This window comes from Abrus precatorius, unplaced genomic scaffold, assembly GCF_003935025.1.
Source record: "Abrus precatorius isolate BTA unplaced genomic scaffold, Abrus_2018 Scaffold7, whole genome shotgun sequence".
NCBI lineage: Eukaryota > Viridiplantae > Streptophyta > Magnoliopsida > Fabales > Fabaceae > Abrus > Abrus precatorius.
In genome coordinates this window covers 5340396-5368183 of record NW_020874417.1, presented here as the reverse complement: position 1 = coordinate 5368183, position 27788 = coordinate 5340396, and the positions used below count along the sequence as shown (strand labels likewise).

General features: G+C 26.2%; 2 protein-coding genes across 2 annotated transcripts; one reads left to right on the top strand and one right to left on the bottom strand.

Annotated features, from left to right (window-relative positions):
* Positions 1-42: 42 nt before the first annotated feature.
* LOC113873367 (ethylene-responsive transcription factor ERF024-like) lies at positions 43-813 on the bottom strand. The gene has a single exon (XM_027511464.1). The coding sequence runs from the start codon at positions 601-603 to the stop codon at positions 43-45; it is 561 nt and encodes a 186-aa protein (XP_027367265.1). The 5' UTR covers positions 604-813.
* LOC113870891 (trihelix transcription factor PTL-like) lies at positions 613-27788 on the top strand. Its single transcript, XM_027507418.1, has 4 exons — positions 613-829; positions 7747-7838; positions 24880-25523; positions 26415-27788. Exons 1-4 carry the CDS (start codon positions 613-615, stop codon positions 27694-27696), a joined length of 2235 nt encoding a protein of 744 aa, XP_027363219.1. The 3' UTR covers positions 27697-27788.

The following is a 27788-nucleotide window of genomic DNA, read 5'->3' as shown; positions in this document are numbered from 1 at the left end:
TATGTATATATTATAGTAGTAACAAAAAAAAAGGGTTTAGTCTTAAGGGAAATTCCACAGGTTAGGCTCTTGTTCATCCATGTTTTCTTCCCCACCAAAATCAAAAGGAGGAGGACTAAGCAGCATTCCCTGAGCCATATTGACAAGAACATTAGGCATGTCAAAGATCAAATCCTCATCGACAAAGTGGTCACTGGTCCCTCCATGCTGGTCCTGTGAGGCTGCAACAGCAACATTATTATTCTGTGGCTGTGTGCCCATGGCATCTTTTGCTGCACCAGCAGCAGCTGCAGCACTGGCTGCAGCCACCTGAATGTCACGTGCAGAGAGAGAAGCAGGGGTAGGAAGGGAAGAAACGGAATTAGGGAAGTTAAGCTCAGCATCTTTACCCTTAAGAGCAAACGCTGCGACGTCATAGGCGACAGCTGCCATTTCAGGCGTGGGAAACGTGCCTAACCAAATTCTATTAGGCTTTTTGGGTTCACGGATTTCAGACACCCATTTTCCACTACTCCTGCGCCTCACCCCTCGGTACACTCCGTGACGACCTGTTTCTGTTCCTGCAGAGCCTTTGCTACTGCTTGTTGCATTGCTCGAATGCATGATTTGAGTATGTATGTGTGTGACTTGAGTGAAATTTTATGGGAATTCAGGGAAGCCATTTATGGGGGTCTGAATTTGAGGGCGAAATTGGAGGCTGCAGAAGGAGTTCTTGAATCAAAGTGCAAACCAGTTGTTGCTGAATTGCGGCGTGTGGAGGGTCGAGGATTCTGGTGTAAGCCAGCTTGGCGTTGGGATGGATATCAAACTGGGTTAGAGGGAGTGTTCTGTAACATATTTTTAAATTAATTCATATTTTATAAAATCAAAAGGTTTAATTGAATTGCCTCAACCAACGTCAAATTTGTCAATAGTGATACTGCACTCTAACACTGTTTTCCCTTTTTTAATTAATTCCTACATAGATTTTGATATATCCGCCACAAAACATTGATTTGGAGTAGTGACATATGTTCAAGACAGCACATAAGAATATTACTACTTACGTGGGTTTCGTTTCGATGCCGAAATTTACAAGGACGAGGTTTTTCGTTCCGTCCATCCTCGTCTTTTCGTCGTGATTTTAGTCCCCAACCAATTAATTAGGTTGGGTTTGTGATGTTTCCGCAATGATCCACAACCATTCAGAGAGTATGGTACTATAGCTAGTTTTAGATATCAATTGCAAATTCTCTTCTTTTTTCTTCTTAATTATTTATTTATGGTGCATGTCTATCTGTCTGCATGTGGCATATCTAAAATCTGAATTAATATATATACCAAGCATCTTGGAGCATCAACGATTTCTAATAGCCAAAAAGACGTGTGTTGCTAGGTATTGAAAAAAAGGCATTGCATATTTATTGATTTTGTGTGTTTTGGTTTTACATCGTTACTAAGTTCATATTCCTTTTTTTTAGTACTAGCACATGCATATTTGTTGTGTGAAAGAGATAGGACAAGGAAATTAATGGAGTTGTTAATTATCTTTGAAGGAATATATGTGATACGTTCAATGGCCCATCTTTCAAGCTTCGACGAACAACCCCTTGATCAGTTCTTCTAAATTAGTTTATCTCCAATTGATCATTCGAATGCAGGAAATGACGAGGAGCAATATGTATAAATCATTTTAGAGAAAATTGTCCTCAGACACCGATGGAAATAAAGTGATAAATATAATTGTAACTAAAAAAATCAGATAAAAATGTAAAAAACAATGAGGTTGTGTTGGGGTGGCGTTAATATCACTTATTTCCGTATTTTATCCTTTCATGTCTCTCCATTTGAAAAATTAATGTGTTATTAGGGAAAAAATTGATTTTTTAAATAATATTTCCTCTCCTTATTGTTGATTTTTTTTAAGTAATGTTTTATATTTTATTATGATGTTCGGGTGTTATTCATGGCTAATAGGAAGATGTATTATGATTTTATTAGAAATCAACACCAAAAGAGATTATAATCAAACTAACACCTAAGTTGTTCTTTTTTAATTAGAGAAGTTTTTTTTAAAAAAAGCAATAAAAGAGATATATGGCTTCAATCCTTTAGTATTGGCTATGTATCTTTCACTTCTCCAAGTATTCTATAAAACCTTTATCCTATAAAAATTTGCATAATAATAATACAACTTGAATTAATAGAACTGTTGATTAAACCCCTGTCAACAAATTTATATAGAGTTGTGATGGAACTAATAAGCTTGCACGATGGCAAACAGAATTTTAGGGGAAAAAAAATCATAGAGGTAAAAAGTTGACGGGATAGCAGTGCTTAATTTATTCCCATCATTCCTTTCTTGTGTCACTTGTAATTCAAAACAACTCTAATTTATTCCATGACCGTCAATGTTTACTTTTCTGTTTTTCTTTTTCTTAAAAACCTTGATATCAGATGTAACCCTGGGGCAGGGCTACATGTATCAAATTTTATAAGATTTAAATATTTATAATTATATCATTTAAAATCTGATATTTACTTATATTTTAAAAATATAATAATTATTAAAACAAAAAATGCAATAAAGTAGTAATTAATTTTGTTTTTTATGAAATTTTACAAAATTAATATACTTATAAAAAAATTTAAACTAATAATTAAATTGGCCAATCTTATATTTTATAAAAAATTATTATATTATACAGTGTATAAATTTAATATATGATGTTAACGAATCCTAATTCTCGTATGTCACATATACTTCCCACGTAACTACTTGATAAGTCTAATTATTATTTCTTTTTGTAGTTCTAGCTAGTGTAAACATATTGAAAAAAAGAATTTAACTTTTAAAAGAAATTATAACTAAGTTTGAAAATATAGCTTGTTTTACAATAATAAAAAACTCTTTTAAATTATTTTGATTACAATTCAAATAAGCAAACTAAGCTAACTATTTCAGTATTTGTAATAATGATTTTTCTTGATGTAGCTTCCCATCATGCATAGATGCTCCTCGCGCTTGAATTGAAATCTTGAATGATAAAAGTGGGAGAGGGGTGAGTGGAATGAGGCAAATTTTACGAGCAATATTTTATTATTAAAATAATATTTATCTCAATAAAAGGTCAATATTTAAAATATCATATATTATTGAACCAAAATTTCATCTTTAATTAAAAAATAAAAGTAAAAACATCTAAAGAATTGTTCTTATTTTTTTTTCTCACAAAAATGATAATGAAAAGCATGAAGGCAAGGTTAATTATCAAATTGGGTGTTGAAGAATTTTGCAGTAATTACCTGGTCATTAGAGGGTGGGTCTGATTCATATATGTGGTTTTATAAGTCATACGTATGAAAGTGGCAATGTACATACCTGTAAGATAGACTTATTGTCTTCATCATATAATTGGGTGCAACAGGGGTCAAGGGTGATTTGCTTATATGATGTATTTTTCTTTTCTTCTGTAATTCTTGTACTCATTCTTTAATGAAATATTTGCTTATTTAAAAAACGTCGAAGGATATCTATCATCTAGTACGGATATAAAGAAGTCAAACGTAGGTACTTACAAGAAAAACTGTATACAAATATTTGTATAATTTGAAGAAATAAAAACACGTCCTATCTTCAGTACTCTTTCCAATATATAGTAAATAAACATATTATCCTGTCTTTGGTTTTAGATAGAGGAGTCATATTCAAGAGGTCCACATATTGGATCATATTCAAGTGCATGCACTTAAAATTAGAATTGGTATCATTGCTTATTGACCGATCATAGAGGGGGAGCAAACGTACCAACTTGCAGGCGATAAACCCAATAGTATATTCGATGTATGTTGTGCTATCCAAATGTAGAAATAAGGATTAAAAAATCTTTTGTACTGTGATTTCTAAATCTGGAAAGTTGGGGACTGTAATTAGGATTGACAGGGCTTCATTTTTTGTTGGCTACAATTAAATATTTTATAATGATCAAAAACTTGATCTGCCGTTCATATAAAGTATTTTGGTTCTCTCCATTTCGGATTCAATGTGAAAAGTAAAGATAATCCTTTTGTCGTTAAGGTTCACGCAGAAAATTTATTTCACCATTTTTCACATAAAAAATAATTTACTTTTATATGTTTAAATAAGCCATGTATTAACTATATTTTACTTCAAATAACAAGAATTATTGTCAAAATAATTATCTTAATTAATTGACTTAAACTATGGGCGGAATTATATTATTTTTTATATACATTGTCAGAATTATATTATTGATTGCTAACAATTAGATGTTAATTAATTTTGATTGACTACAGTAGGTTAACTATGATAAATCATATAAAACATGTTGATTTTAAAATTTTGAATTAATAAGTAATTATTTTGAAATTTTAGTGTCAATTTACCATTTATGATAATTTATTATCGTATTTGTTGTTTTTATTATTTTTACTTTTTAAGAATAAAAAATTAACTAATATCAAAATAAGAGCTTTAAGCTATGTTTAGGAATTGTGTTTAGGAGAAGGGAGGGATTAAGATGGGTTAACCATTATTTAGGAGTTACTTAATTAAGAGGAGAAGGGTTAGAAGATTTTTCTAAACTTTATAAAGACCTTTAAATGCTAATTTTTTGAGTTCTTTTGTTCTTGAAACTTTTTCTCTCTTATCCTCTTATACTCTTACATAATTAGAATTCTAACTTTAAAAAAATATTAATTTTTCAAATGAGAATTTTTTTAAAAAATTATAAAAAAATAATTTTGAAATTATTAATTTTAAAAAAATAAAAATATAAAATACAATAATATCATTTATATAATTAAATTCTCTCATTTTACTATTAAACTCTTAACTTCTTTTCTTTTTCAAATCTTTTTCTTTCTTCATTTTTAAAGATCTGATAGCTTCATCTCTATTAAATTCTTTTTACGTTCTCTTATAATTATGAATATTTAATTCTTTGTATAATTAAAAACCATGAGCAATTCTATATTAGCAATGCATTCGTAATCTTTATACATAATATGCTTAGTATTTAAGCCTTTATAATTATTTACAAACATTTAACATTAGATATTGTAAAATTCAAACTATTAAAATAAATAATAAGATGCATCATATTATATGTTTTTTATATACATGTAGTATTTTTAGTAATATAAATAATTGAAAAAATATTAAAAAAACCTATACATTATGTGAATTACCAACTAGTTGTGTATATCCGACAATCATTGGAAATTGTAATTATATTTTATCACTACTAATGAATTATAGTTGAAAGAAAAGGTAGATGATAAGGAAAAGATTTTGGTTGAAACTATATATATTGATGTCGGTAACTTAGCAAGTGAAGAATGAGATTAATGAATAGAATATACGAGTTTTGTGTGGGGGGTTCCCACCAGCCCAACCAAAATTGCTTGATAGTCACACTTGCTGTTGATGGAGACATTGGTGTTAGAGAGGGGGGAAAATGGCTGAAGAGGATTTCAATTAGTGACTTTGTGATGCAGTTACTTTGGGGCGTACTATTACGGCTACATATGCAAAAGGGTTATGCCGCGAACCGCGTACTCAACAATATATGCCTCTTTCTCCTCTCTGTAAATCGATTTTTCTATTGCTGTAAATATGTGGATTTTAAGATACCCACCAAGTTAATTTCTTTTTTAATGTTTATTTTCAATTGTTTAGATTGGATATTTGTTTAGTAACTAAGATTTTAGATAAATTTTAAGAGATATTTAATGAGAAAGGTGGGTTTTTTTTTTTTTAGTTCAAATCATTGACTATCTGTGCTAACCCATGTTTAGAATTATAAAAAAAATAATTTTCAATTTAGTTGAGTTGATTAAAATTAAAAAAAAAACTGAATTTAAGTGATAAGCTAACTTTAAGATTAAAATCTTTAAAAAACTGTTTTTTTTTTCATACTTATTTTCAGCAAAAGTCAATTGTGATCAAAGTAAAATCAAACACTAAGAACATTTATATTATATTATATTTTTAAAAATAGAAAACAGTTTTTGAAAATGTAATCAAACAAGCTCTAAGTATGTGTATTTCTTTTCATGAGAATTTAAATTTAAAATAATATTTTACTTTGTGATAAATTAATCCCTTTTATCAGACGAAATTTTTGTTGGCCAATTTTTTTATTAGAATATTTAAATTAGTCTAGAGGATATAATTATCTTATTATATAACTATTACTAAAATCAAATTAAATTAAGTTTGGATGATTTTGATTTTACAAAATTTCAATACATATTTAGATATAATATTAAAATGTGATATTTAAAGTGAAAATTATACTCTTTTCCTTTTTAGAGGTACTTACATTATATCACTACTTTTAATTTTATTTATATGAAATAAATACTTAATTTTTCAAAACGAATACAAAATTAATTATATATTATAAATGTAATTTTTATTTAAAATATATTTATTATTTTATATTCTATAAAATAAATAAATAAATATGTCTACTTATATATATATATATATATATATATATATAAATAATGAATATTTAGGTGATACAAATTTTATATAACACATTTGACAAACTATAAAAAAAAGTAACTTTACGGAATGATTTATTTTTTAAATAAAATATTTTAGTATATAATATTAAAGATTGCTTCTTTCAATAATTTGTTATCATTCATCTTGTAAGACCTTTTGCATATTGTTTCTTATATTATTTATTTTCTTACAAAAATATTTTTAGTGGAGAAAAAAATTTGAAAATAAAAAGTAAGGCAATAGATCCCAGTAATTTTAAATATAAATTTTTAAAAATATTTAAATTATTAATAAATTTAATATCATTAATAAAATTAACTGAATTTTTTAATTCTTGTAAAGTAGTTAAAACTATTTATATTTAAGATGTGAGGTAATATTGCTTAAGCATGTGTGGAGAGAGAAGAGTGTTTCTTACTCAGTGTCACTCTCCAATATATTTTATTTCTTTTGGAAATACACAAATAAAGTAAACAAATATTAATTTTATTGGGCTAAATAAAATAATATTATCACTCTCTTTCTCTATCTATCTATACATATGCATACATATGTGTGTACTCGTAGTTGCTAACTATCCTGGTTCCAAAAAAACAAACTGCAATACTTATAAATTTTTTAATGTTATGGCTGATAGTTTTAATATTATGTTTATAATTTTTTTATAAAAAAATTTTCACCCGTCAAGATAAAGTCTGTAAAATATATTTTTTATTAGTAGTGTAAAATTTGTAAGACTCGCTTTATGAGAAATGAGATCAATATTTTTAATGAAACTTGGAAAATTTATTGAATGATAAAATAAATTTTAAAAAATGTAAAAATGCATTTCTTGTTATTATGTACATTATAGTTAGTGGAATATGATAAACATAACAAAGAAATATCTTGGTCGACATGCTTCCTTTTGTTTAGTTTCATATAATTCAAAATGTGCATTGTCAAGTGCAGAGTGCAAATACATACAGTGATAGTTAAAAGAGATTAAAAAAAATGGAGGAACACTTAAGCGCGTTTTAACTTTTACGTACACACGGTGACGGTGAAGTCCCTGAATGCACGAAGTGATTTTTTTCTCGTCGTGGGTTATTATTGCAGATCCAAAACTCAATGTTCATTTGCAGTCTGCAGATCGATAATTTGGGCTCTCGTATCAGTTTTAATTTTTGGGCTCATAAATAATACAATGTTTTGTTGGCCCAGTAAACTTTTTTTGTAATGGGTTTCAGACATTGTTGGAGAGCAGGCCCGTCTTGTTTTGGTCATTGGACACTTGTCTATATTTGCTTTCAGAGGTACTGTCAAGATTAATGACAATCAGGTTCTTCAACGTTGATGGCAAAAGTTTTGCATGAATAGCTGTTTAGAATTATTTTTATAAAATTTTGTTTATTATTAATTATATTTTATTAAAATTATGAGACTGAATGAAATTTATTAAACATCAAATAAAAGTTACATAATTTTGTGATTTTTTAAAAAATTTCAATCGTTAATAATGTGCTTGAAAGTGTATTGGCAATAATTTTTCTGTACAATATATTTAGAATTGAATGAGTTTAGTATGATGGTAAATTTTTGATTGAAAATTATGTTAAAAGTATATTAAAAATACATCATTAATAGTTTTTACTGATTTTTTTTATTAACATCTTAAATATACTTACTAGTATTTATTTTATTTTTAATCAAAATTAAAATGTTATATTAATAATATACGTTCTTATTAGACCTAAATTTTCTTCCTAATGTAGATGGTTTGACTAGTCAAGCCACATGACATGAATTTGTTGATCAGAAAGTGATTAAAAATAAAACAAAGAACTGAAGAATTTTTTGACAAAAATAAAGAGATTGATTTATATATAAGATGGTTTAATAGTAATTAAAAAATTGAAGTATAGATTAAAAAAATAAAGAGATCGATTTTTCATTAAATAACTAAATGAAAATTTAACATTTCAAAATTGTACAATTTGTCCCCTAACAAAATTTAAGATTGCATTGCCATCCCTTTATTTTAAATGTACTCTTCTCTCCTGATAGAATAGTTAATTTGTTTACCTTTTAATTATAAATAATTTTCTTAAAAGTGAATTTTGCCTTTCTATTACTCTCTTATAACCATTATCAATTCGGTGCCTAGGCAGTTTATTATCAATTTTGAAATGAAATATTTGTAATGTCTCAAAGTTGATGTTAAGAGTGTTTAAAATTTCATTTTTTTAAGGTTTTAAATTAAAAATACAGAGCTCAAATTAGCTGTTATCATTAAAAGTTGCAAAGAGGAAATTAATTTATAAAAAAGTCGTTAGTGGCTAAAACTTAATTGAAAACACAACTTCTAAATTTAAAATAAGAAAATGTATAATTTAAACCTGTTTTCAAAATAGAGTGTAATTTATCTAAATTAAATGATAGTGTTGAGTAATGTGCTAGCTACACCAAGGATATTACAGATTATCTAAATACAATTCACCTGTGCTGTGGGCATTTGGATGAAAATGATACAATGGTCATAATCAACAAAGATACTTTTGCTGCTAGAAAGCAACTTCCTGTAATTAGCACCGGTTAAAATCAATGCCTCTGTCACTTTCTTATTTATCATCATTAAGTTGTTTTAATTACCCTACTAATGACAACTCACTCCAACAAACAGTACAAGAGATCCATTTTCGTACATGTAAAAATAATTATTTATCACTTCAAGGTTATATACAAGAGTGGAAATTATTAAACACTTCTAATCTTATGTAATTATAAGTTTATTTAATTATAATTATATATATTTTATTTTATTCATTTTTTATTTTATATAATATATTATGAAAAATAAAATCAATAACAACAATAGTAATAACTCTATCTCATTGTATTAAGTTGGTTACATAAATTATATTTCATGTGGTAAAAATAATTAATTCAATTATATTTTTTATAAATATAAATTTTATTTTAAAAATACTCATGATATTAAATGATGTAATTATTATCTTATAAAGATGCATTTAATAATAGTAAAAAATTATAAAAAGAATTTAATAGCTAATTCATCTCAAATATATCATATATTTTTTATAAATAAAATAAAAAATATTCAATTTTATTTCCTATAAAAAAAGGACTAGAAATAGTACAATATTATTAGATTTAGTCAAAATTTAAGTTTTTATAAATATTATTCATCATAATTTTTTAAATAATTTTTTAGAATCTTTCTTGATATTTTTTGAGATTAAAAATTATACAATTTATTTTCTTCACTAATAGCTCTAATGACTTTATTTTTTACATATTTAAATCATTTTAATCATATTTTATCCTTTTTTCTCCCATAAATATAATACTACTATTTTTTTATATAGAATCATTTCGTATCAAAAAAAATTTTAGTGTGGTCACACTAATCTGATATATATTTTTTAGTTTTATTACTTTCGCATTTTTTTCATAATTTCACTTTAAAGTTCAAAATAGTAATATCATTGGATAATAATTAGTTGTACAGTAGTTCAATATAATAATAAATTTTTAATATTATAATTTAAAACAAACTAATTTTTTAAAATGGCATGTATTTTAAAACAAACAACAAATAATATAAGATTACTTTAAAAACTCCCTTTCCCGGTTGAAGCTGCCGGATATTTTCCAGCCACCAATCAAATGCCTCTTTGATTCTTTCTGATTCTCACAGAGATTCCTCTTTTGCGTCACACCATGAAAAACTTAGAAAAAAATATACATATTCATAATGACTCCATGGTTAAGTTTGAATTCATTACTATAGTAGTGACCCAAAGCTCTACTAATTAAATTAATTTAAGGGTCTTCTTTCTAATTGAATTGGGTGTGGACGCCATCATGGAACGACGGCCCCCACATTGGATCTCCTCGATGAACCACTATCTCTTTAGAGTGACACATACCCACCAGCAGCAATTTTGAATATGAGCATTCATCATTGGACACCCAAAACTTTTTGATTCATATTGTATCTCACAGATGACCCCATTACAATGATCGCCATCGAATCAAACTATGACACACTCCATTGTAGTCCTTTAAAGTTGCCTATGTCAATCGTACAATGTGTTCTGTCTAACTTGACACAACCCATTTAGATGCCTTCTTTTTAAACTCATAATTGTTTATTCTCCTAATTTCACAACAACAAGAGCTTAATCAAATTGCGAATATTGATTTAAGGACCTATATTTTTTGGGATTTACTTTATTCTGATTAGCTATGAATCGATCATATGATAAACGGACCAAAATAGAAGTGACGCAAATACGACTAATTTTTTTGTACTCTAGTGTAGTATATTTCAGGTAATTTGCTTTTGAAAAAAACAGAGTTCATATTTCAGGAATATTGAATTTATTTTCTTTTACAAATACATAGGGTGAAATTGCCCGTGTTGCATAAAGAGATAGGAAATTATTTTCTTTTACATTTTAATAATTTTATTTATTTATTATTTTGTAAAGTTATTGAATAATTAATTTATTGACATTATTCTTAATAATAAATGTGTATTTAGTTGAGAACAATAAATAAGTAAGATGTTAATTAGCAGTAGACAAAAATATAATAAAAAATAATATTTTTTAGAATAAAATTTACATTATTAAAAATTTTAATATAAACTTTTAAACATAAAAAACAGAGAAAATATTAAAAAAAATATAGATAATATTAATTTTGAATTAAATGTAATAATTACTTTGCAAATTGTGTGATCCGATGCTGGAAAGAATAGACAGAAGTGAGTGATGATAGAGTTGAGTGTGAGTGAAATAAATTGTCAACTTGTGATCAATCAATCTAATCGTGTCCGTTCATGAAAAACTAAAACGGAAGAGGACAAGGAGTGTGATGGCCAGCTATGTACGATGGGGGGGACCCACATTCTAATTCTGAGTCCCGACACAAGCCTCGGGGCTCGGGCTTACGAAACCCAGTAGCAGGCCCAGGCCTGAGCCTGAGACAGGCCTGCCATCACCCTTCAATCTTCAAACCAATCATTCACCCTTTAATTTGCCACGTATGCACCCTGCAAAGTCCATGGGTAGGGCTTAGGGGATGAGCCTATGCCTCCCTGCAGCACCTGGTCAGCTTGCTTCATGCCCATCCCCACCATTCGTGCATTTTTATTATTTTCTTTTTTAACCATTTATTTATTTATTTTTATTTCAATTGCCGTGACTCATCAGTGATCATGCATGTAAGATTCTAATTGAGCTGTATTTCAAATTCTTTTTTCGCACTGTATAATTGTAATGTGAAATTTATGATATAATCAATGTAAGTATACATTTTAATTATATTTTAAAATTTAAAATGAATTTAATTGAAATAATAAAACGAGTAATGTGATAAAGAAAAATAAAAATAATATTATAAAAAATTATTGTAAGAATATTATAACCTTTTGTATATATCAAAAAAAAAAAATTTAGTTGACAATTACAAATTAATTTCAAAGTGTTAAAATATTAAAATACATTTTTTATAAAGTCATTTCTGTATATATAGTGAGGAATTGAATATACATAGTTAGGATGAAAATTAAAATAGTGTGTTGGTAGTATCATATAATAAGAAGTCTGGAATAAAAACTATAATAGAATATACACAAGCGTGCAAATACAATTTATATCTAAAGGATACAAAGTTAGTAAACTAAAGTTTTTATTTTTCATAAAAATTAAAGCAATCTAATGTAAGGATGGAAATCCCCTTTGCATTTTCGGGAAGCCTATATTGCTTAGATATACGATCGATCCCTCATTTTAATTTTTATTTGTTTTTTACATTAAGAGTATTTTTGGATCAATAAGTAAATACTACTTTTTAAGTTAAAAAAGTATCAAAATGAGTATAATGTTAACAGATAGAATCTTTTCTAATATATGATCTAATAAACTTTAATATCAATTAAACTGTCTAATAATTATTTCATAGACTTTGTTGGTAAAACGAGATGGTGACCAAGCAAAGATTTTGTATAGGATCGTCTCTGATTAGACGTCAATGTAACCTTAATCGCATAATTCTCTTAATCCACGATGCCTTAGATATAGGAAAGAAGCTGCCCAGAATATTTAATTTGCATTGTTTATATAATTATACATTACAAATTAAAATCAACTCATATATAAGAAAAAAGTATATCAAACATTAGAATTATCCTTACTGATATATATATATATATATATATATATATTATTTAATGGAGACTAACTTGTTAATATTAATATTATATGTTTAAACTAATAATATATAAATTGATAGTATATTGTATATATGTATCATTTTTTTATATTTAATAAAATTATGTATTAATATAATGTTATTTTATTAGTATAAACACATGACATTTTTTAAATATGTTTTTATAAATGAAATATATTTTTATGTATATACTTATTCATTAAAATAAAACTTAATCTCATTATTTATTGATTGAAGAAATTAACATAACTTGCTGGCACTATTTAGTATTTATATTAAATTCACATTATAAAGTTTTTAGGTAAAAGTTTAGAATAAAAATATAATATATCTACCCTATATATATTACATTGTACGTTTTCAAAAATTGACGGAGATTTTGTTACTGGTATAATACAAAGGCATATACTAATCATAGTTTTAAAAGTAATAGTTAATAAATTAAAGATATAAATTATCTGTTCACTTATCATATATTTTTCTCTCTAACTAAAATGTATATACTTATAATTTGTTTCCTTTATTTTCTCTTCAATTTGTGCTTTTTTTTCTCTTCGTTCGTTTTCTTTCCTTTAAAACAAATAAGTGGTTAATGGGTGTATAGTACTCATTTTCCATATTTTTATTGCTCTTATTTCTGCTAATGCATGGATGGAACATTCTGCACCTTCTGCTATATACTTCAAAAGCAAGCTACCAGTTCTGTGGCTCTGCCCAGTCAAGATTCTGTGCACCGCTAGACCCGTGTCTTGCCTTGGCAATTTTACACTCCTTTTTTCCATGACAACATGGTAATTGAAGCCAACCAAGCAATAGAATTTTCAAAGTTATAAAGTGAATGTTTAACAAAATAAAATGAAGAGAATCAACTTTCACTCTTGTAATAAGAAGATTATTAAGGTATCCTTGAATAGCATGATAGTGGTAAGTGACTGTGGCAGTGAATGGTGGGGGTGGGTGTGGACGATGACACTCCAACATTGAAGTGATTCCTTTCCTTTTAGGGGATGGTGTATTGTTAGATTATTAGATTGTTACCCCTGTGATTTCTGTCCTTTATTTATTACTGGTCAAATATTTTAAGCCTCTGAAGGATTTTCAAAACTTCAGGCCCAACTCAAAATGCAATTCTACCTAATCCGTCCAAAATACGATATAAGCTGTCTGTTTTGAAGGAGACCGTTGGTCTACGAGGGATACAGGGGGAACGGTGCGAATTTTAAATTACGGGAATCTCAGGAAGAATTTATTATTAATTTTTAAAAAATATTTAACAACTGTTATATTTACTAAAATTTAATTGAAATTATAGATTCTCAATTAACTAACGTACTCAGTAATTTAATACTTTATAATGTCACTTTTATAATATTTTTTATAATTTATTAAAATAAGTTATTTTTAATTTATGATTAAATTTATACTATAAACTATTATATAAAAAGAGTTTATTAAATAAGTGTTTAATTAAATAGTGCATCTAATTGCACTCAATGTATAATTTTAATTTTTATTATGTTTATAAATTTAAGCTTTTGAACTTTTAAAATTATACAAATTTAGCTTTTCTGAATTTTTTAATTAAAATTTATTATTATTTTTCGTTCAAATTTTTGGGAAGTTTGTAATGAAATTTAACTACGAATAGCTTTTAAACCTTAAAAGTAAGAAACTTATTGAGAAAGATAACACAAATTGAAAGGTTCTATAAAATATAATATTTGATTTGAAGAGAAAAAATGATATTTTAGTTGGTAAGTTTAGAGTAGAAGACACTTTAACTAACTCAAATGTGTAAAGACTTTGAGTAAGAAAATAAAAATTAAAAATTTTAGGTGGCAGGATATATTAAGGAACTGAATTTGCTAAATTTTAAAATTTGAGAAACTTGATTGGCTCAAAAATTTCAAAGCACCAAAATTATACATTATTGCTACTAGAAGGATAAAAAAATACGATTGAACCTTTCATTAAATATAAGCATAAATGAAAAAATATAATAACTAAGTAAATAAAAATATATTTTAAAAAATACGGGTATAATTATATTTATAAGGAGTAGAAACCAAAGTTCCGAACATCATATCAAACATCCGACTTATCCAAGTTAAGCTAAGTAGTCATTGATCTTTCATTATATTATTGTGATTTCTTTTGTTGTAATTTCCCACACTAATTAATTTGGCTTAAGGAGTGAAAAATCAAATCAATAAAATTTCATTTGTTTTACCAGTTTGGAAACCCGATATTTAAACATCTGATTAACTAATCTGATTCAAGCCAACAAATGGGCAATTTCCCGTCATATTGACATTCTTACACTAATTTCTTAAGCTTATGAAGTGGTAAACCAAATCAATGTGAGTTTCTATTCTTTTCTTCTTTTTCATTTTTTCTTTAACTAAGATCCCATCATTCATACATCACTTAACACTCGATAAATTTGATTAAAAAAATATTAATAACAAAATCCTTTCTATTTTAATTTAACAATGTTGTATTTAATCATAATCAAATTTAAGATTACTACATGTTCAATAGTAGTGTAAAATCTTATTTGAACCAGTAAAATTAAATCTTACAATTTGAAAAATAATTTTGAAACTTCTCATTATGATAAGCTATATTATAGTATGGTGAGGTTAAAGAGAGAAAAATGATTTTTATCAAATAAAAACTCATTTTGATTAGTTGAAAATCTCGTTGATTAAAGTTGATAAAAACTATGTGTTTTTGTAATCATAAACATATTATGTTGCTCAATAACACAGAAAGAATCTAAATTCTTTGAAAATATCTATGCATTCTTTTCAGTTAGAAAATTTGTATTGTAATGTTCTGTAGAAAATAAAAATGGAGCATAGTAAGACAGCATAATGCAGTGGTATTTAATGCAGGGGGTATGTAGTATTACGTACTTGCACATAGATAGCCACCAGCTGCTGGTTGTCACATGGGCTTTTGGCATATTTATGATCAAATAGTAATATGGGGTCCTACTCCATTCTGCACACATATGAATGCCAGATGAAGCCTGTGACCCAATAATAATAATAATAACAGAAAAAAAAAATACTAAAACTATTCTTCACTTATAATACCTATTGTTAATAACTTAAAATTCATGAGAATTGAGGAAATTTCCATTCTTCCGATGACTCCTCTGTTGTGTGGAAATGAAGCTTCATGATAACGTTTTATAAAGTGTCAATTGATTTTTCAGTTGTATAATTTTAATAAAATTAATCTTTTTATAAAAAAAAACGATTAAATCAACAGTTTAATTGATAAAATTCAGCATTCATAAAAAACAATTAAATAAAGTAACTTATTATATATATATATATATATATATATATATAATATAAAATGAAAGAAATTTTCAACGAAAAACGAGAGAAACGTGTGTCTATATATTTACATAGAGTGTACGACCCAACGGGGTAGGGGTGAACAGTAAGTGTGTTCTTTAATTGAATCAATTTTTTGCTTAGATTAATTGACCAAAGTGAGGAATAGAATAGAAAAGATACTGTCTTCAAATCCACATGCATCGTTAAAAGTTAATTAAATTGAATAGAGAAGAGGCATGTTAATTATTACGCTACCATTAATTAAAGTTTTGCATTTCTGGTGAGGAAAGGGGGGTTTAACAGATGCAGTAACATAATATATTTAATGATGTTTTTAAATAGTGAATTTGATTATCAATAATTAATTTTAATTTTTTTAAATATTCAATTTATAAAATGTTACTCAATTTAAATATTCATTGCTATTCATTATTTTATTATATTTTAATGAATAATATATCATTTAAAACGTATTAAATTATATATTTATGAATGTCTAAATTATATAATATTATAAAAAATCATTATTAGATTGGTAAAATTTATTCTTAAAAAAATTATTAAAGATGTTCCTCTAATTTTATTTAACTTCTGTTTATATGCATGCAGTAGAATTATAGATTTACAAATACCCAGTAACATGGCCCAGTTTTAAACTTTTTTTTTCCAAACATATATAGAAGGGAACCGTGTTTTATTTCAAGATACTTAAGAAACGAAACCCAAAATAAAATGCTTAAAAATTAATTTTTATTATTTTAAAAAATAAATATTTTTTTTAAATTTAGAACTTATTAAATATAAAATTTTATCTTACTTTTAGATATATTCTTAACACAACTGCCGATTTATATAAGTTTAAATATGTTTTGATTATCATATTTTAGTGAATTTTTTTATCTTTTTAAATGATTTTTTTCTAACTTTTTAATTTTTTTTTAACCTCTAATATTATAAAATTTCTTAAAGTTTTTTTATTTGATTTTTCTAAATTTTGAGAAGATAAATTATTAATAATTTATAAGAGAAGATTTATTTATTTTTCATATTGATTTTTTGTTTTATAAAATTCTCTATTATGTTTTTTCTTTTCATATGTAGAACATTGATTTTACATCATGTATCAATGTTTTTTCTTTTTTGTTATTGAATCACAATTGTATTTGTAATTTTTATGATTTTTAACTAATTATAATTAATAATAAGAAAATAATTTTAAAAAATTGTCACTAATGCGTTGCAAATATTTATAATAAGAGCCAGCACGTAAAGCATCTCAAACTCAGGATGTTGAAATTAAAGCACATGACCCATGTCTTAAATGTATATAATATTTCAATAATTCCAAAAAGTAACTCACAACAGTAAAAAAAATGATGCAATGAAAGTGTTGCCTTTTCCACCATTTAACACAGTATATGGCCCTTTGATACATTGAAGATGTCACAATGTACGCAGACCGAAAATTTACTGGGAGATTAAACTAAAGTAACTAATATTCTCAAGTCAGTCCAAGTTATATGAATCGGATATTTTAATTTTTAAAATATTGAAAACGATAAAATTTGGATACAATTTATTAAATACTTTTTGTTACTTTTATTTAAAATTGAAATTTTATTTTAATAAAAGTTGAATATTTAATATTAGTAAATTATCAAAATTATACTTCAATTTTAATTAAAAACAGTAAAAATTATCTTAAAAATTATCTATTAGAAGCTTGTTTCAATACTTCAACTTTAAGGTCCTTCCACGCAACTTTATAGGTTCTTATTAGGGAATAAAATGCTTTTTAATTAAAAAGTGTTGCTTAAAAGGAAAAAAAATGCTTTTGTGGTAATTAACAATTTATATCTGCGAATGTAGTGCTCCACAATATTGATAAATGATAACATTTATTTGTGTTATTAATATTTGCAGTACACATTATAATAATTTTGTGTTATTAATATTAAACAGAGTAGGTTTTTTCTATTTAATATCGATGCAATTTTTTTATTTATTTTGTATACATTAAAGATTTGACTCACACCAACATAAGTTAGCTATTAAATAAATGAGTTATAATTATTAAATTAAAAGAAATTTAACCAACAGATATAATATATTGTTATAACTTAATAATATCGGTTTCAAATAGTTTGCAATTCACTCATCTACTAGAGTTATTGCATATCCTCCTAAGATTACAATGCTTAGTGGTAAACCCTTGCAACTCTCAGCAATGCATCTGCTAAGAGGCTTCATATTTGAATGACTCTCTTTACCTCAAAACACCTTATTATAAAAGAGTTTCCAACTTTTTAGTCCATTGAAGAAGGAGAGGTGATAGGGAGAAGTAGTTTCACCTATGTAATTTGCAACCTCCAAATCTGCAATTTTTATAGAAAAAGTCCTCCTCAGTTTTTTTCCACACTTTAATTTTTCATAAATTATTGAGCACTATTAGTACTTCTTTCTCTTAAAGCATTTTCTTACCTTTTGTCTTTATTTTCCCCCAATTGTGAATAAGCTTATTTGAGTGGTTGAATTCAGAAATTAGTGATTTTCAAGTGAAAATCATATTATTTTGATATAAAACATAAAGATAATGCAGTGAGTTTGAGAGCAAACTGAGTAAAGAATGAATGAAAAAATATATCAACTTTAAATTATCAGTTCATAAATTATAGATAGTTAAGTTTCAAAAGACTTATTATAAATATTATAACTTAATATATTTAACATGTAAAATAGATGAAAAACTAAAACATAAATATAATAACTTTTTTTTATAAATATAATAATTTTAAAAACTTGCTATAATATATTATTTTATTAATTCATGAATGAGTCCTGTGACATATTAACCTATGACATGTTAACTCAAGTTAATCATCAATTAAATATTAAATTCAATATTTAAAATAATTACCTTATTTTACATATGTACATTTGAAATGCGTTATAAAGATAGTCGTACTTTAGTTTATTTAATTATGTACAATATTTTATTTAAGGTAATTTTATAATTTAATATTTAAATAAAAATAAAATATTCATTTTTAAGATAAAAAAATTTCATTTACAAATAATTATATAATAATAAATCATGTTTTATATATATATATATATATATATATATTACTTTTTGTCTTAATTGTTTATTTTATTTTCTTAGGTTCCTACTTCTTATAACAATATCGTTGATTTTATATAAAATTCCATTTAATAATTCAATTCACGTACACGTATAACCGGTTAAAGAATATTAATAGTGTCATAATTGAAATCGAACTTATGAAACTTCCTTTGATATTAGCTCCAACCCACGTTTAGTTAACTAGCACGGATTCTATACGAATTAAAAAACTAATATTATTTTACATTTTATTACATATTAATACTAATTCAAAATGAAATCAAATAAAAATATTAAAATTTCAAACAAAATGTTTTTAAAAACTTAAGAGAATGAAATATTTAAGACTTTCAATAAAAACATATTAATTGCATTACTTATTGATTACTTACTTCTTATCTTTTGAGTAATAAAATTAAAAAATTTGTAATATGTTATTATAAATAATTAGACAGTAATAAACAAAATTATTGTGTACAATTTTTTATCAAATGATAGTTTCAACGATCAGAAAAAAAATTAGTTCATTGATTGATCAATTTGAACTTTAACAGATAAACTTATATCAACTAATTTGCTCATATATTTATTTTTCTACCATTTGATGTTAATATACTTAACGTTGACTTTATTTTTCAAAAGCTAATTTTTTTAACAACTCGTAATCGAAAAAATTGTTATGATCGTTTTCATCACCCGCAGCATACCATCAACTTTTCGATACCTATTCTAAATTTCTAATGAAAAAGAGTTATTATTTTGAAAAAATAAATATGTACGTAATATTATATATGTTTATGTTTATTACCCCGTTCAAAAACCACTTGTTAGGTGTATAAACTCAAACTTAAACAGAAATAATTAAGCTGATTTGACTTATATCTTTGGTTTTAAATTGAATCAAATTATGCAACTAAAAAAATATTAAACCAAGTTAATAAAAATCAAATAATTTTAATTCGAGTATTAGTATTATGATTTAAAATTTGATACCAATCAATTCAAATTATTCTTTCTCGTTCGTGCACAAGCACAATGCCGCTTGTTGTTTTGTTTAAAAAGACGGGGGTTATTCAAACCAATTAAGTAGAATAGTTTCTTTGATATATTTTTACTTAAAATCTTAAATGTATTTTTAATCTCTTTTAATTTTGACTTTATGCGATTTAGCCTTTTAAACTTTTATCGAGTTAATTATTTTTTAATTCTAAAATTGAGTAAAATTTAGTTTTTTTTTTATCATTTTAATTTTACCTGCAATTCTCAAAATCTAATTTATTTTACTTAAAGTTTTCAGAAATTAATTTATTTAAATGATTTTCCGCTTTCATGTCACCAACAAAATTTTAATTAAAATAAAATAAATCTAAAAAACTTCTCTCTTTAAACTCTAATTCCACATCGTACAAAACTCTTCAAATTTTATCTAGATTTTTACTTCTAAACTTTAAAATTATTTCATATATCAAATCCATATTAGACCCTTTGAAAAGAAAATAAGAATTAATATTTAAAATTTGTCTACTGAATTTTTTTAAAAATATTTTAAAGCTAAAATTTCCCAATTGATAGAATAAAAAAAATAGAATTACATACAACTCAAACTAAATATACTTAATATATTAGTAAGTTTTTTTTCCCATCCTTACATTCATATATACAACTTTATTTTAGTAAGAAAGGGACAATTTTCTGAATTAATTATCATCATGAATTCATTTCAATTTTTTAAAAAGTATATTCAATTCCATGAATTAAATTAAAAAAATGAACCCATTTTTAATCGGACTAATTTAGTTTATATTTAACAAAAAAGTTATAAACCTGAACCAAATCAAAACAATCCATTAACATCCCCGGTTCAACACTTAAGAAATTACGGTATCCAGTTTTGCAAATATTATTTAAAATAATTGAATTTTAATGTAAAACCAAAGAGTACGCTATATTTTTTACAATTCTATTTATTAATTATTTGAATATCTTAAAAATAAAAATAAATAAAACTCTAAGAAAATAAAATGGAACTAGCAGGGTGTGTGATGGGTTGTAATGAATGATTACCAAAGTCAAAAAGGTAACATCCAAAGCACTATAAACGCGTCAGCAATGTAAACCGGCTGTCTTCCATTCGTCATCCCACTTTTGTTCACATATTTTCAATGCCATTACGCACACACATTTCGTTCTAAAACTGTGGTTACACTTACGCATATATGAGAAATCAAATAATTACGTTACTCTTTTTTTTTATATTATTAATAATTTTGTATAAATTATAAATTTGTTTATATTTTATTGATTATTTATGTAAAATTTTGACAAAATTATTAAGGGTGTTCATACATTGGATTTTCAAAATACTAATTTAAATCTATTTAAAATTTAAATTTATAGATTGGATTATAAACTAATCTATTTTAATTTTTTTAAAATTGGTTTAAATTTGGTTTTAAAATTTGAATTTACTTTAAAACTCATTTTACATATGGTAAAAATATACCATAATTATTTTTTATTTATTATTAAATTATTATATTAAAATATTTAAATTTTATAATAAATAATATAACATTATATATATATATATTTATTTATTTATTTATTAAGCATTAACATTTATTAAAGATAAAATATGAATACAAAAAGTATTCTAACCCATTACATTAACAATACATGTCAAGAGAGTATTTGCGTATATTTTAATTTATTAATAATATTTTTTATTTTTATATTTTATTAAAGTAATAAATATTTAAATATATTCTATTTTTTATCATCTATCCATCACACAAATTAATTATATGAGTTAAATTTTAAACTATTTTATTTTAATTTTTTTAATCTGTTCAAAAATAGTTTTAAAATTTAAATTTAGTTTAAAATTAATTTTAAATTTAATTTTTTGTTGAAACTAGTTTTAAATTTAGTTTTATGTTGAATTAGTTTTAAATTTAATTTTAAATTTAATTTTTAACGTAAAATTGATTTTTAATATATTTGTAAATTATATTTTTAAGATAAAACTAATTTATTATACAAAATGTTACATTAAATTAGTGCATTTCAAAAAGATTTAACAATATTTATTAATATATTATATTTTATAGAAGTATATAAAATATTTATTATTATTTTTAATTTATTTTTAATAAACAAAGTTTATAGTGAAAATTTAAATTAAAACCTATAAAAATAAAAATTAATAATAAATAATAATAAAATTTTTATGTTATAATATTTTAAAAATTAAAAAATAAACATAAATATAAAAATAACAGTAGTAATTAATTTAAAAATATTTGTTATATTTTAATATTTTTAATTATTTTAAATATTTTAATTATAAGAATTAAGATTAATAAAAAATTAGTAGTAATAAAATGTAGCTACAATAAAATTTTATAAACTAATATAATAACAAAATTTAATAAATAAAGATATAAAGTTGCTTTATAGATATGTGTTTGGATAATTTTTAAAAAAAATCTGATTTTAGAAAATGAATTTAGACATTGACCAGGTTACACAAATATAGTTAATAAAAAAATCGGTTTAATATGAATCTAGATTTTTAAAACTAATTTAACATTGATTATAGATTAGATTTATGAAATTAGATTTTTTGAACACCCATAAAAATTATCATTAATATTTCTAATTCTATGTACTTTAAAAATGCATAATGTTTTTATTTTGAATATATATATATATATATATATTGAATAAATTATTCAATAATTTTAAATTAATTTTAAATTTTATAGATATAATTAATACAAATTAACTTAGACATTAATATAAATTGATTCTTGTATATTTTGTGTGGAGAGTATTTAATAAGTACACTGTTTTACACGAGAGAAGTAAATCATGATTGTGTAAATATAAATAGTCAAAGTTGAATATCATTACTTATAATTAAATTTTTTAATATAAATACATAATTGTATATTTTAATTATAATTATTTATAATAAATTTGGTGATTGATATATATATTTTTTCATACTGCCACGTGAAAAAGTTTTATCTCTTGAGGTGTCTTTTATGCGAGAGTGAACTTCATCAATCTAATTATTTTATAATTATATATTACTTTATTATTTATATAAAATTTGCAATCAAGTAAATAATAATAAAATAATAATTATTATCTTTTGTATATTTTCTAAAGTAAAACTCATGTGAATTTTGATGTCTGATCAATGAGTTATTAAATGTTTTTAAATTAATTTATACATAACAATTTTTTATAATATTTTAATCAATTTTATTTTAACATATACTATATATATTTTTTAATTTGAACATAAAATTACATGCAAATACGTAATATATATATAAAGATACTAAGAGTGTGAAAGATAAATCTTAATTATTAACAAAATTAATTAATTAATGTTATAATATTAACTTATGTAACATTTTATCATAATTATGTAAATATTAAATAATTATTTACTAATAATATTAAATAAAATTTAATCTTAACAATTTATATGCAATCGTATGTTTAAAAGAACTTTTCACCTTTAATTTGAATTCCGTTAATTATTTATCTAACTTTTTACCTTTAATGTGAGTTATTACATGATTAAAAATTAATTTATACACCAAATTTTTTTTATAATATTTTAATAAATTTTATTTTAACATATACTATGATTTTTTTAAATTTGAACATAAAACTAATATAGATAGATAGATAGATAAAGATAGTAAGAGTGTGAAAGATAAATCTTAATTATTAACATAATTAATTAATATTAAATTATGTAAGTTTTTATAATAATTTTTGAATATTAAATAATTTTTTTCCAATAATATTAAATAAATTTTAATCTTAACAACTTAACTGCAAAGCATGATTAAGAGAACTTTTTACCTTTAATTTGAATTCCGTTAATTATTTATCTAACTTTTTTTAAACACTTACACCATATTTGTATAAAATATCACATTTATTTATATTTTTGGTTCCTTATATCACATCTACACTAAAATGGAAAATGTATTAAAAACATTAAATAGAAAAAGAAGAAAAACTTTTTACACACTCACATTAAAAGTTTGACTAAATATATATAGGCTGTATATAGACACAGACGTCTCTTATGGCCTTAGGGCTTTGACCCTTTTGTTGCGTGAGTCACCCCTTCTCCCAAGTACCTGCATCCCTCCCCCCCATACTGTACTGAACAAAGACACGGAACGAAGCACCATTGTCCTTCAAAAGCCTAAACAGACACATAACACACCCCAACTCTACAATACCACTATACCCGTACTCTACGTTATTATTCTTTTTTCAATTTTTAATCTTTTCATAAGATTACGTCACTTTCTTATAATTACGTCTCTTTTCTATTATTCTTTTTTAATGCACATCAAACTGTACATATTAAAAATTCATTAACTTTTTTTTAAATATAATATTTAATATTATTAATATATTAAACAAGAATAGAATTTCCCTCGACTAATATAAACAGAGAAAGAGAGTGAGTGAGTCTTCTCTCTCTTACACACTCACAGACTCTGTGTTATTCTCATACATAGACAGTATGACAAGCATACACTTGGCCATGGGATGGGACCATTGTCCTCAGCTTCAAATTTGAGCTTTTTCGTGGACGACAGGATCCGACTCTGCCGCTTCTCCCACTGCTTCTCCTTCTTCACACTCTCTCTCTCTCTCTTCCAACTTCTTATTTCTTCATCACTTCTCCTTCTCTCTATCTCAACTCTCAACTCATGGAAACGGAAGATCACCATCATCATCACCATCACCACCACCACCACCATCAGCAACAACAGCATCAGTATGCCATGAACATGAACGATCTAAGACAAGTCGTTAATGGGCCGAGGCCGGTCCATAATTTCCCCTCCATGCCATCGCACCCCACGGCCGAGCTCTTCCCCGGCCACCGGAATCTGACAACCTTTCAACCACCCACTTCCCAGCATCACCAACAACACTACGAGGTCATGATGTTCGGTCGTGACATAATGCCACGTGGCCTTCACGACTTTGCCTCCGCCACTGATTCTGCTGCTGCAAGCATCACTATACCCACTCCTGTTACTGCAGCCGCCGCCACTGCTTCAACGCCTCCCCTTAGTGGCTTTGAGGTCGAGGGTGCAGGTTGCATCGGTGGAGATGCCTCCACTGGAAGATGGCCCAGACAAGAGACTCTCACTCTTCTTGAGATCAGATCTCGTTTGGACCCTAAATTCAAAGAGGCTAATCAGAAGGGACCCTTATGGGATGAAGTTTCTAGGTACAAATCACCAAATTTCACTACCTATACTTATCCCGAATAATTCTCCCTCTTCTTCAATATATTACTACTTACTTCTTTTTCTTCTTCAATTTGAGATTTTTAAAATGATAAATTTGGATAATTTGTTTGTTTTTTTTAATAAATAAAAAAATATCTGAGGACATGCTACTAAATTTGATGCACATGTTGATGTAGCTGCTCCTTCGAGATTTTACTTAATTGAAAGGTGACATGACTGCACATGATGTTAATTTTGGTAGCTGTGAAGTTTGGAAACATATGATATATAGTGGTGTGCATTATGCGATTTTGTTAAGCTTCTCTTTCGGTGGAAATGACTATACAGTGTGCAATAGTTGTTAAATTATGTGCTCAGTTTTCGACTATTGATCGTGTACTTTAAAAGAAGGCATTAAGTTCTTGTGCCGAGTCTAGTACGGTTCTAGCACTGTCTCGTTTTCCATTTGGAAAATTTGTACCCCTCTTTTAAGTGCAAGATTTTGATCCCTTCGTTTGTTAATTTGTTTTTCCTTATTGGAAATTCATTGACCACATTCCAATGTCTTTGCACCTGTCTTCTGATTCCATCGTATGAAATGACATCAACCCGGGGCTCTTCCTTCGAAACCTCACTTCTATGGCATTTGAGGTTTCGTGTGCTTAGTTATGCTTGCTATAACTAGGTGGCAAGAACCTAAAAACGTCACTGCATGGCATTGCATAAAATTATTAATTAATTTCCAAGGCTCATCATCGTCACATGATGGGGCCTCTTTGGGAACTAGGGTTCTATTCTCCTACATTGATAGGTCATCAGTTTTCTCATAGGCTTTTCTTGTTTAATTTCTACCATACCCATTTCGTTTTTGATTGTGCTGATGATCTCAGGATCATGTTTGAAGAACATGGATACCAAAGGAGTGGAAAAAAGTGCAGAGAGAAGTTTGAGAATCTATACAAATATTACAAGAAGACAAAAGAAGGTAAGGCAGGAAGACATGATGGGAAGCATTACAGATTCTTTCGTCAACTTGAAGCCTTATATGGAGAAAACAGTAACACAGTTTCAGTCCCAGAAACCAATGTTGTTAGCAGCATCCATTTTCAAACAAGTGGCCATGCCCCCGCCCCAACAAATCAAGAAATGTTTCAGTCTCACAATAAGCATTGTGATAGCCTCAGCCTCACTAACTCCACTGACTTTGACACATCATCATCTGATAATGATGGAAATAATCATACAATGGAGAATGAATCCATGGAGAAGAGGAGAAAGAGGAAGAGTGGGAGGAGCTGGAAGGTGAAGATAAAAAACTTCATTGACTCACAGATGAGGAAGCTCGTTGAGAAGCAAAAGGAGTGGTTGGATAAGCTGGTGAAGACACTGGAAGAGAAGGAAAGGGAGAGGGTGTTGAGAGAGGAAGAGTGGAGGAAACAAGAGGCAAGCAGGTTAGAGAGGGAGCAAAAGTTTTGGGCTAAAGAGAGGGCATGGATTGAAGCCAGAGATGCTGCTCTAATGGAGGCTTTGCAAAAACTAACAGCAAGAGAAATAATGAAGATTGAACCTCATGAGGGTGTAAATGTAATAGCAACTGGAGTTCAAAACCACAGTGAAAACCAGAATAATGAAGATGGAAGTGAAATCTTAAACTGCGGTACTGTCATCAGAGGTGCTGATAGCTGGCCAGAATCTGAGATTACAAGGCTTCAACAGTTGAGAGCTGAGATGGAAACAAGGTTTCCACAAAGTGAGTGTTCAGAAGAGGTTACATGGGAAGAAGTAGCAACCAAAATGGCTTGTTTTGGTTACCAAAGGAGTGCTTTGATGTGCAGAGAGAAATGGGAAAGTATCAGCAACTATCCAAGAGATGATGGTAAAGAAGGGAACAAGAAGCGCAGGGAAAACTCAAGAAGTTGTTTTTACTTCAAGAACAATGATGATCATCAACCTTCCCTATACAACCAAGGAAGTACCTATTGTGATGATATCAACGATCAAAGGCAGGAGATTGAGAGGCTACAAACAAATGATGGTTGTTCACCTTCAAATTCCAATGTTGGAAATGTTGCTCCAGCTGATAGCTGCTTTCCCTTCTTGATGAGTACTGAGGGAGGAAATCTGTGGGAGAACTATGGCTTAAAGCTCAATAAAGCAAACCAAAACCATTAATTGAGTGTAAGATGCTTAATTATTCGTATAAGCAAAGAAATTTGACAGTCTAGTATCTGAGACGGTCTCACGTTATGTAAGCAAGAGCTAAC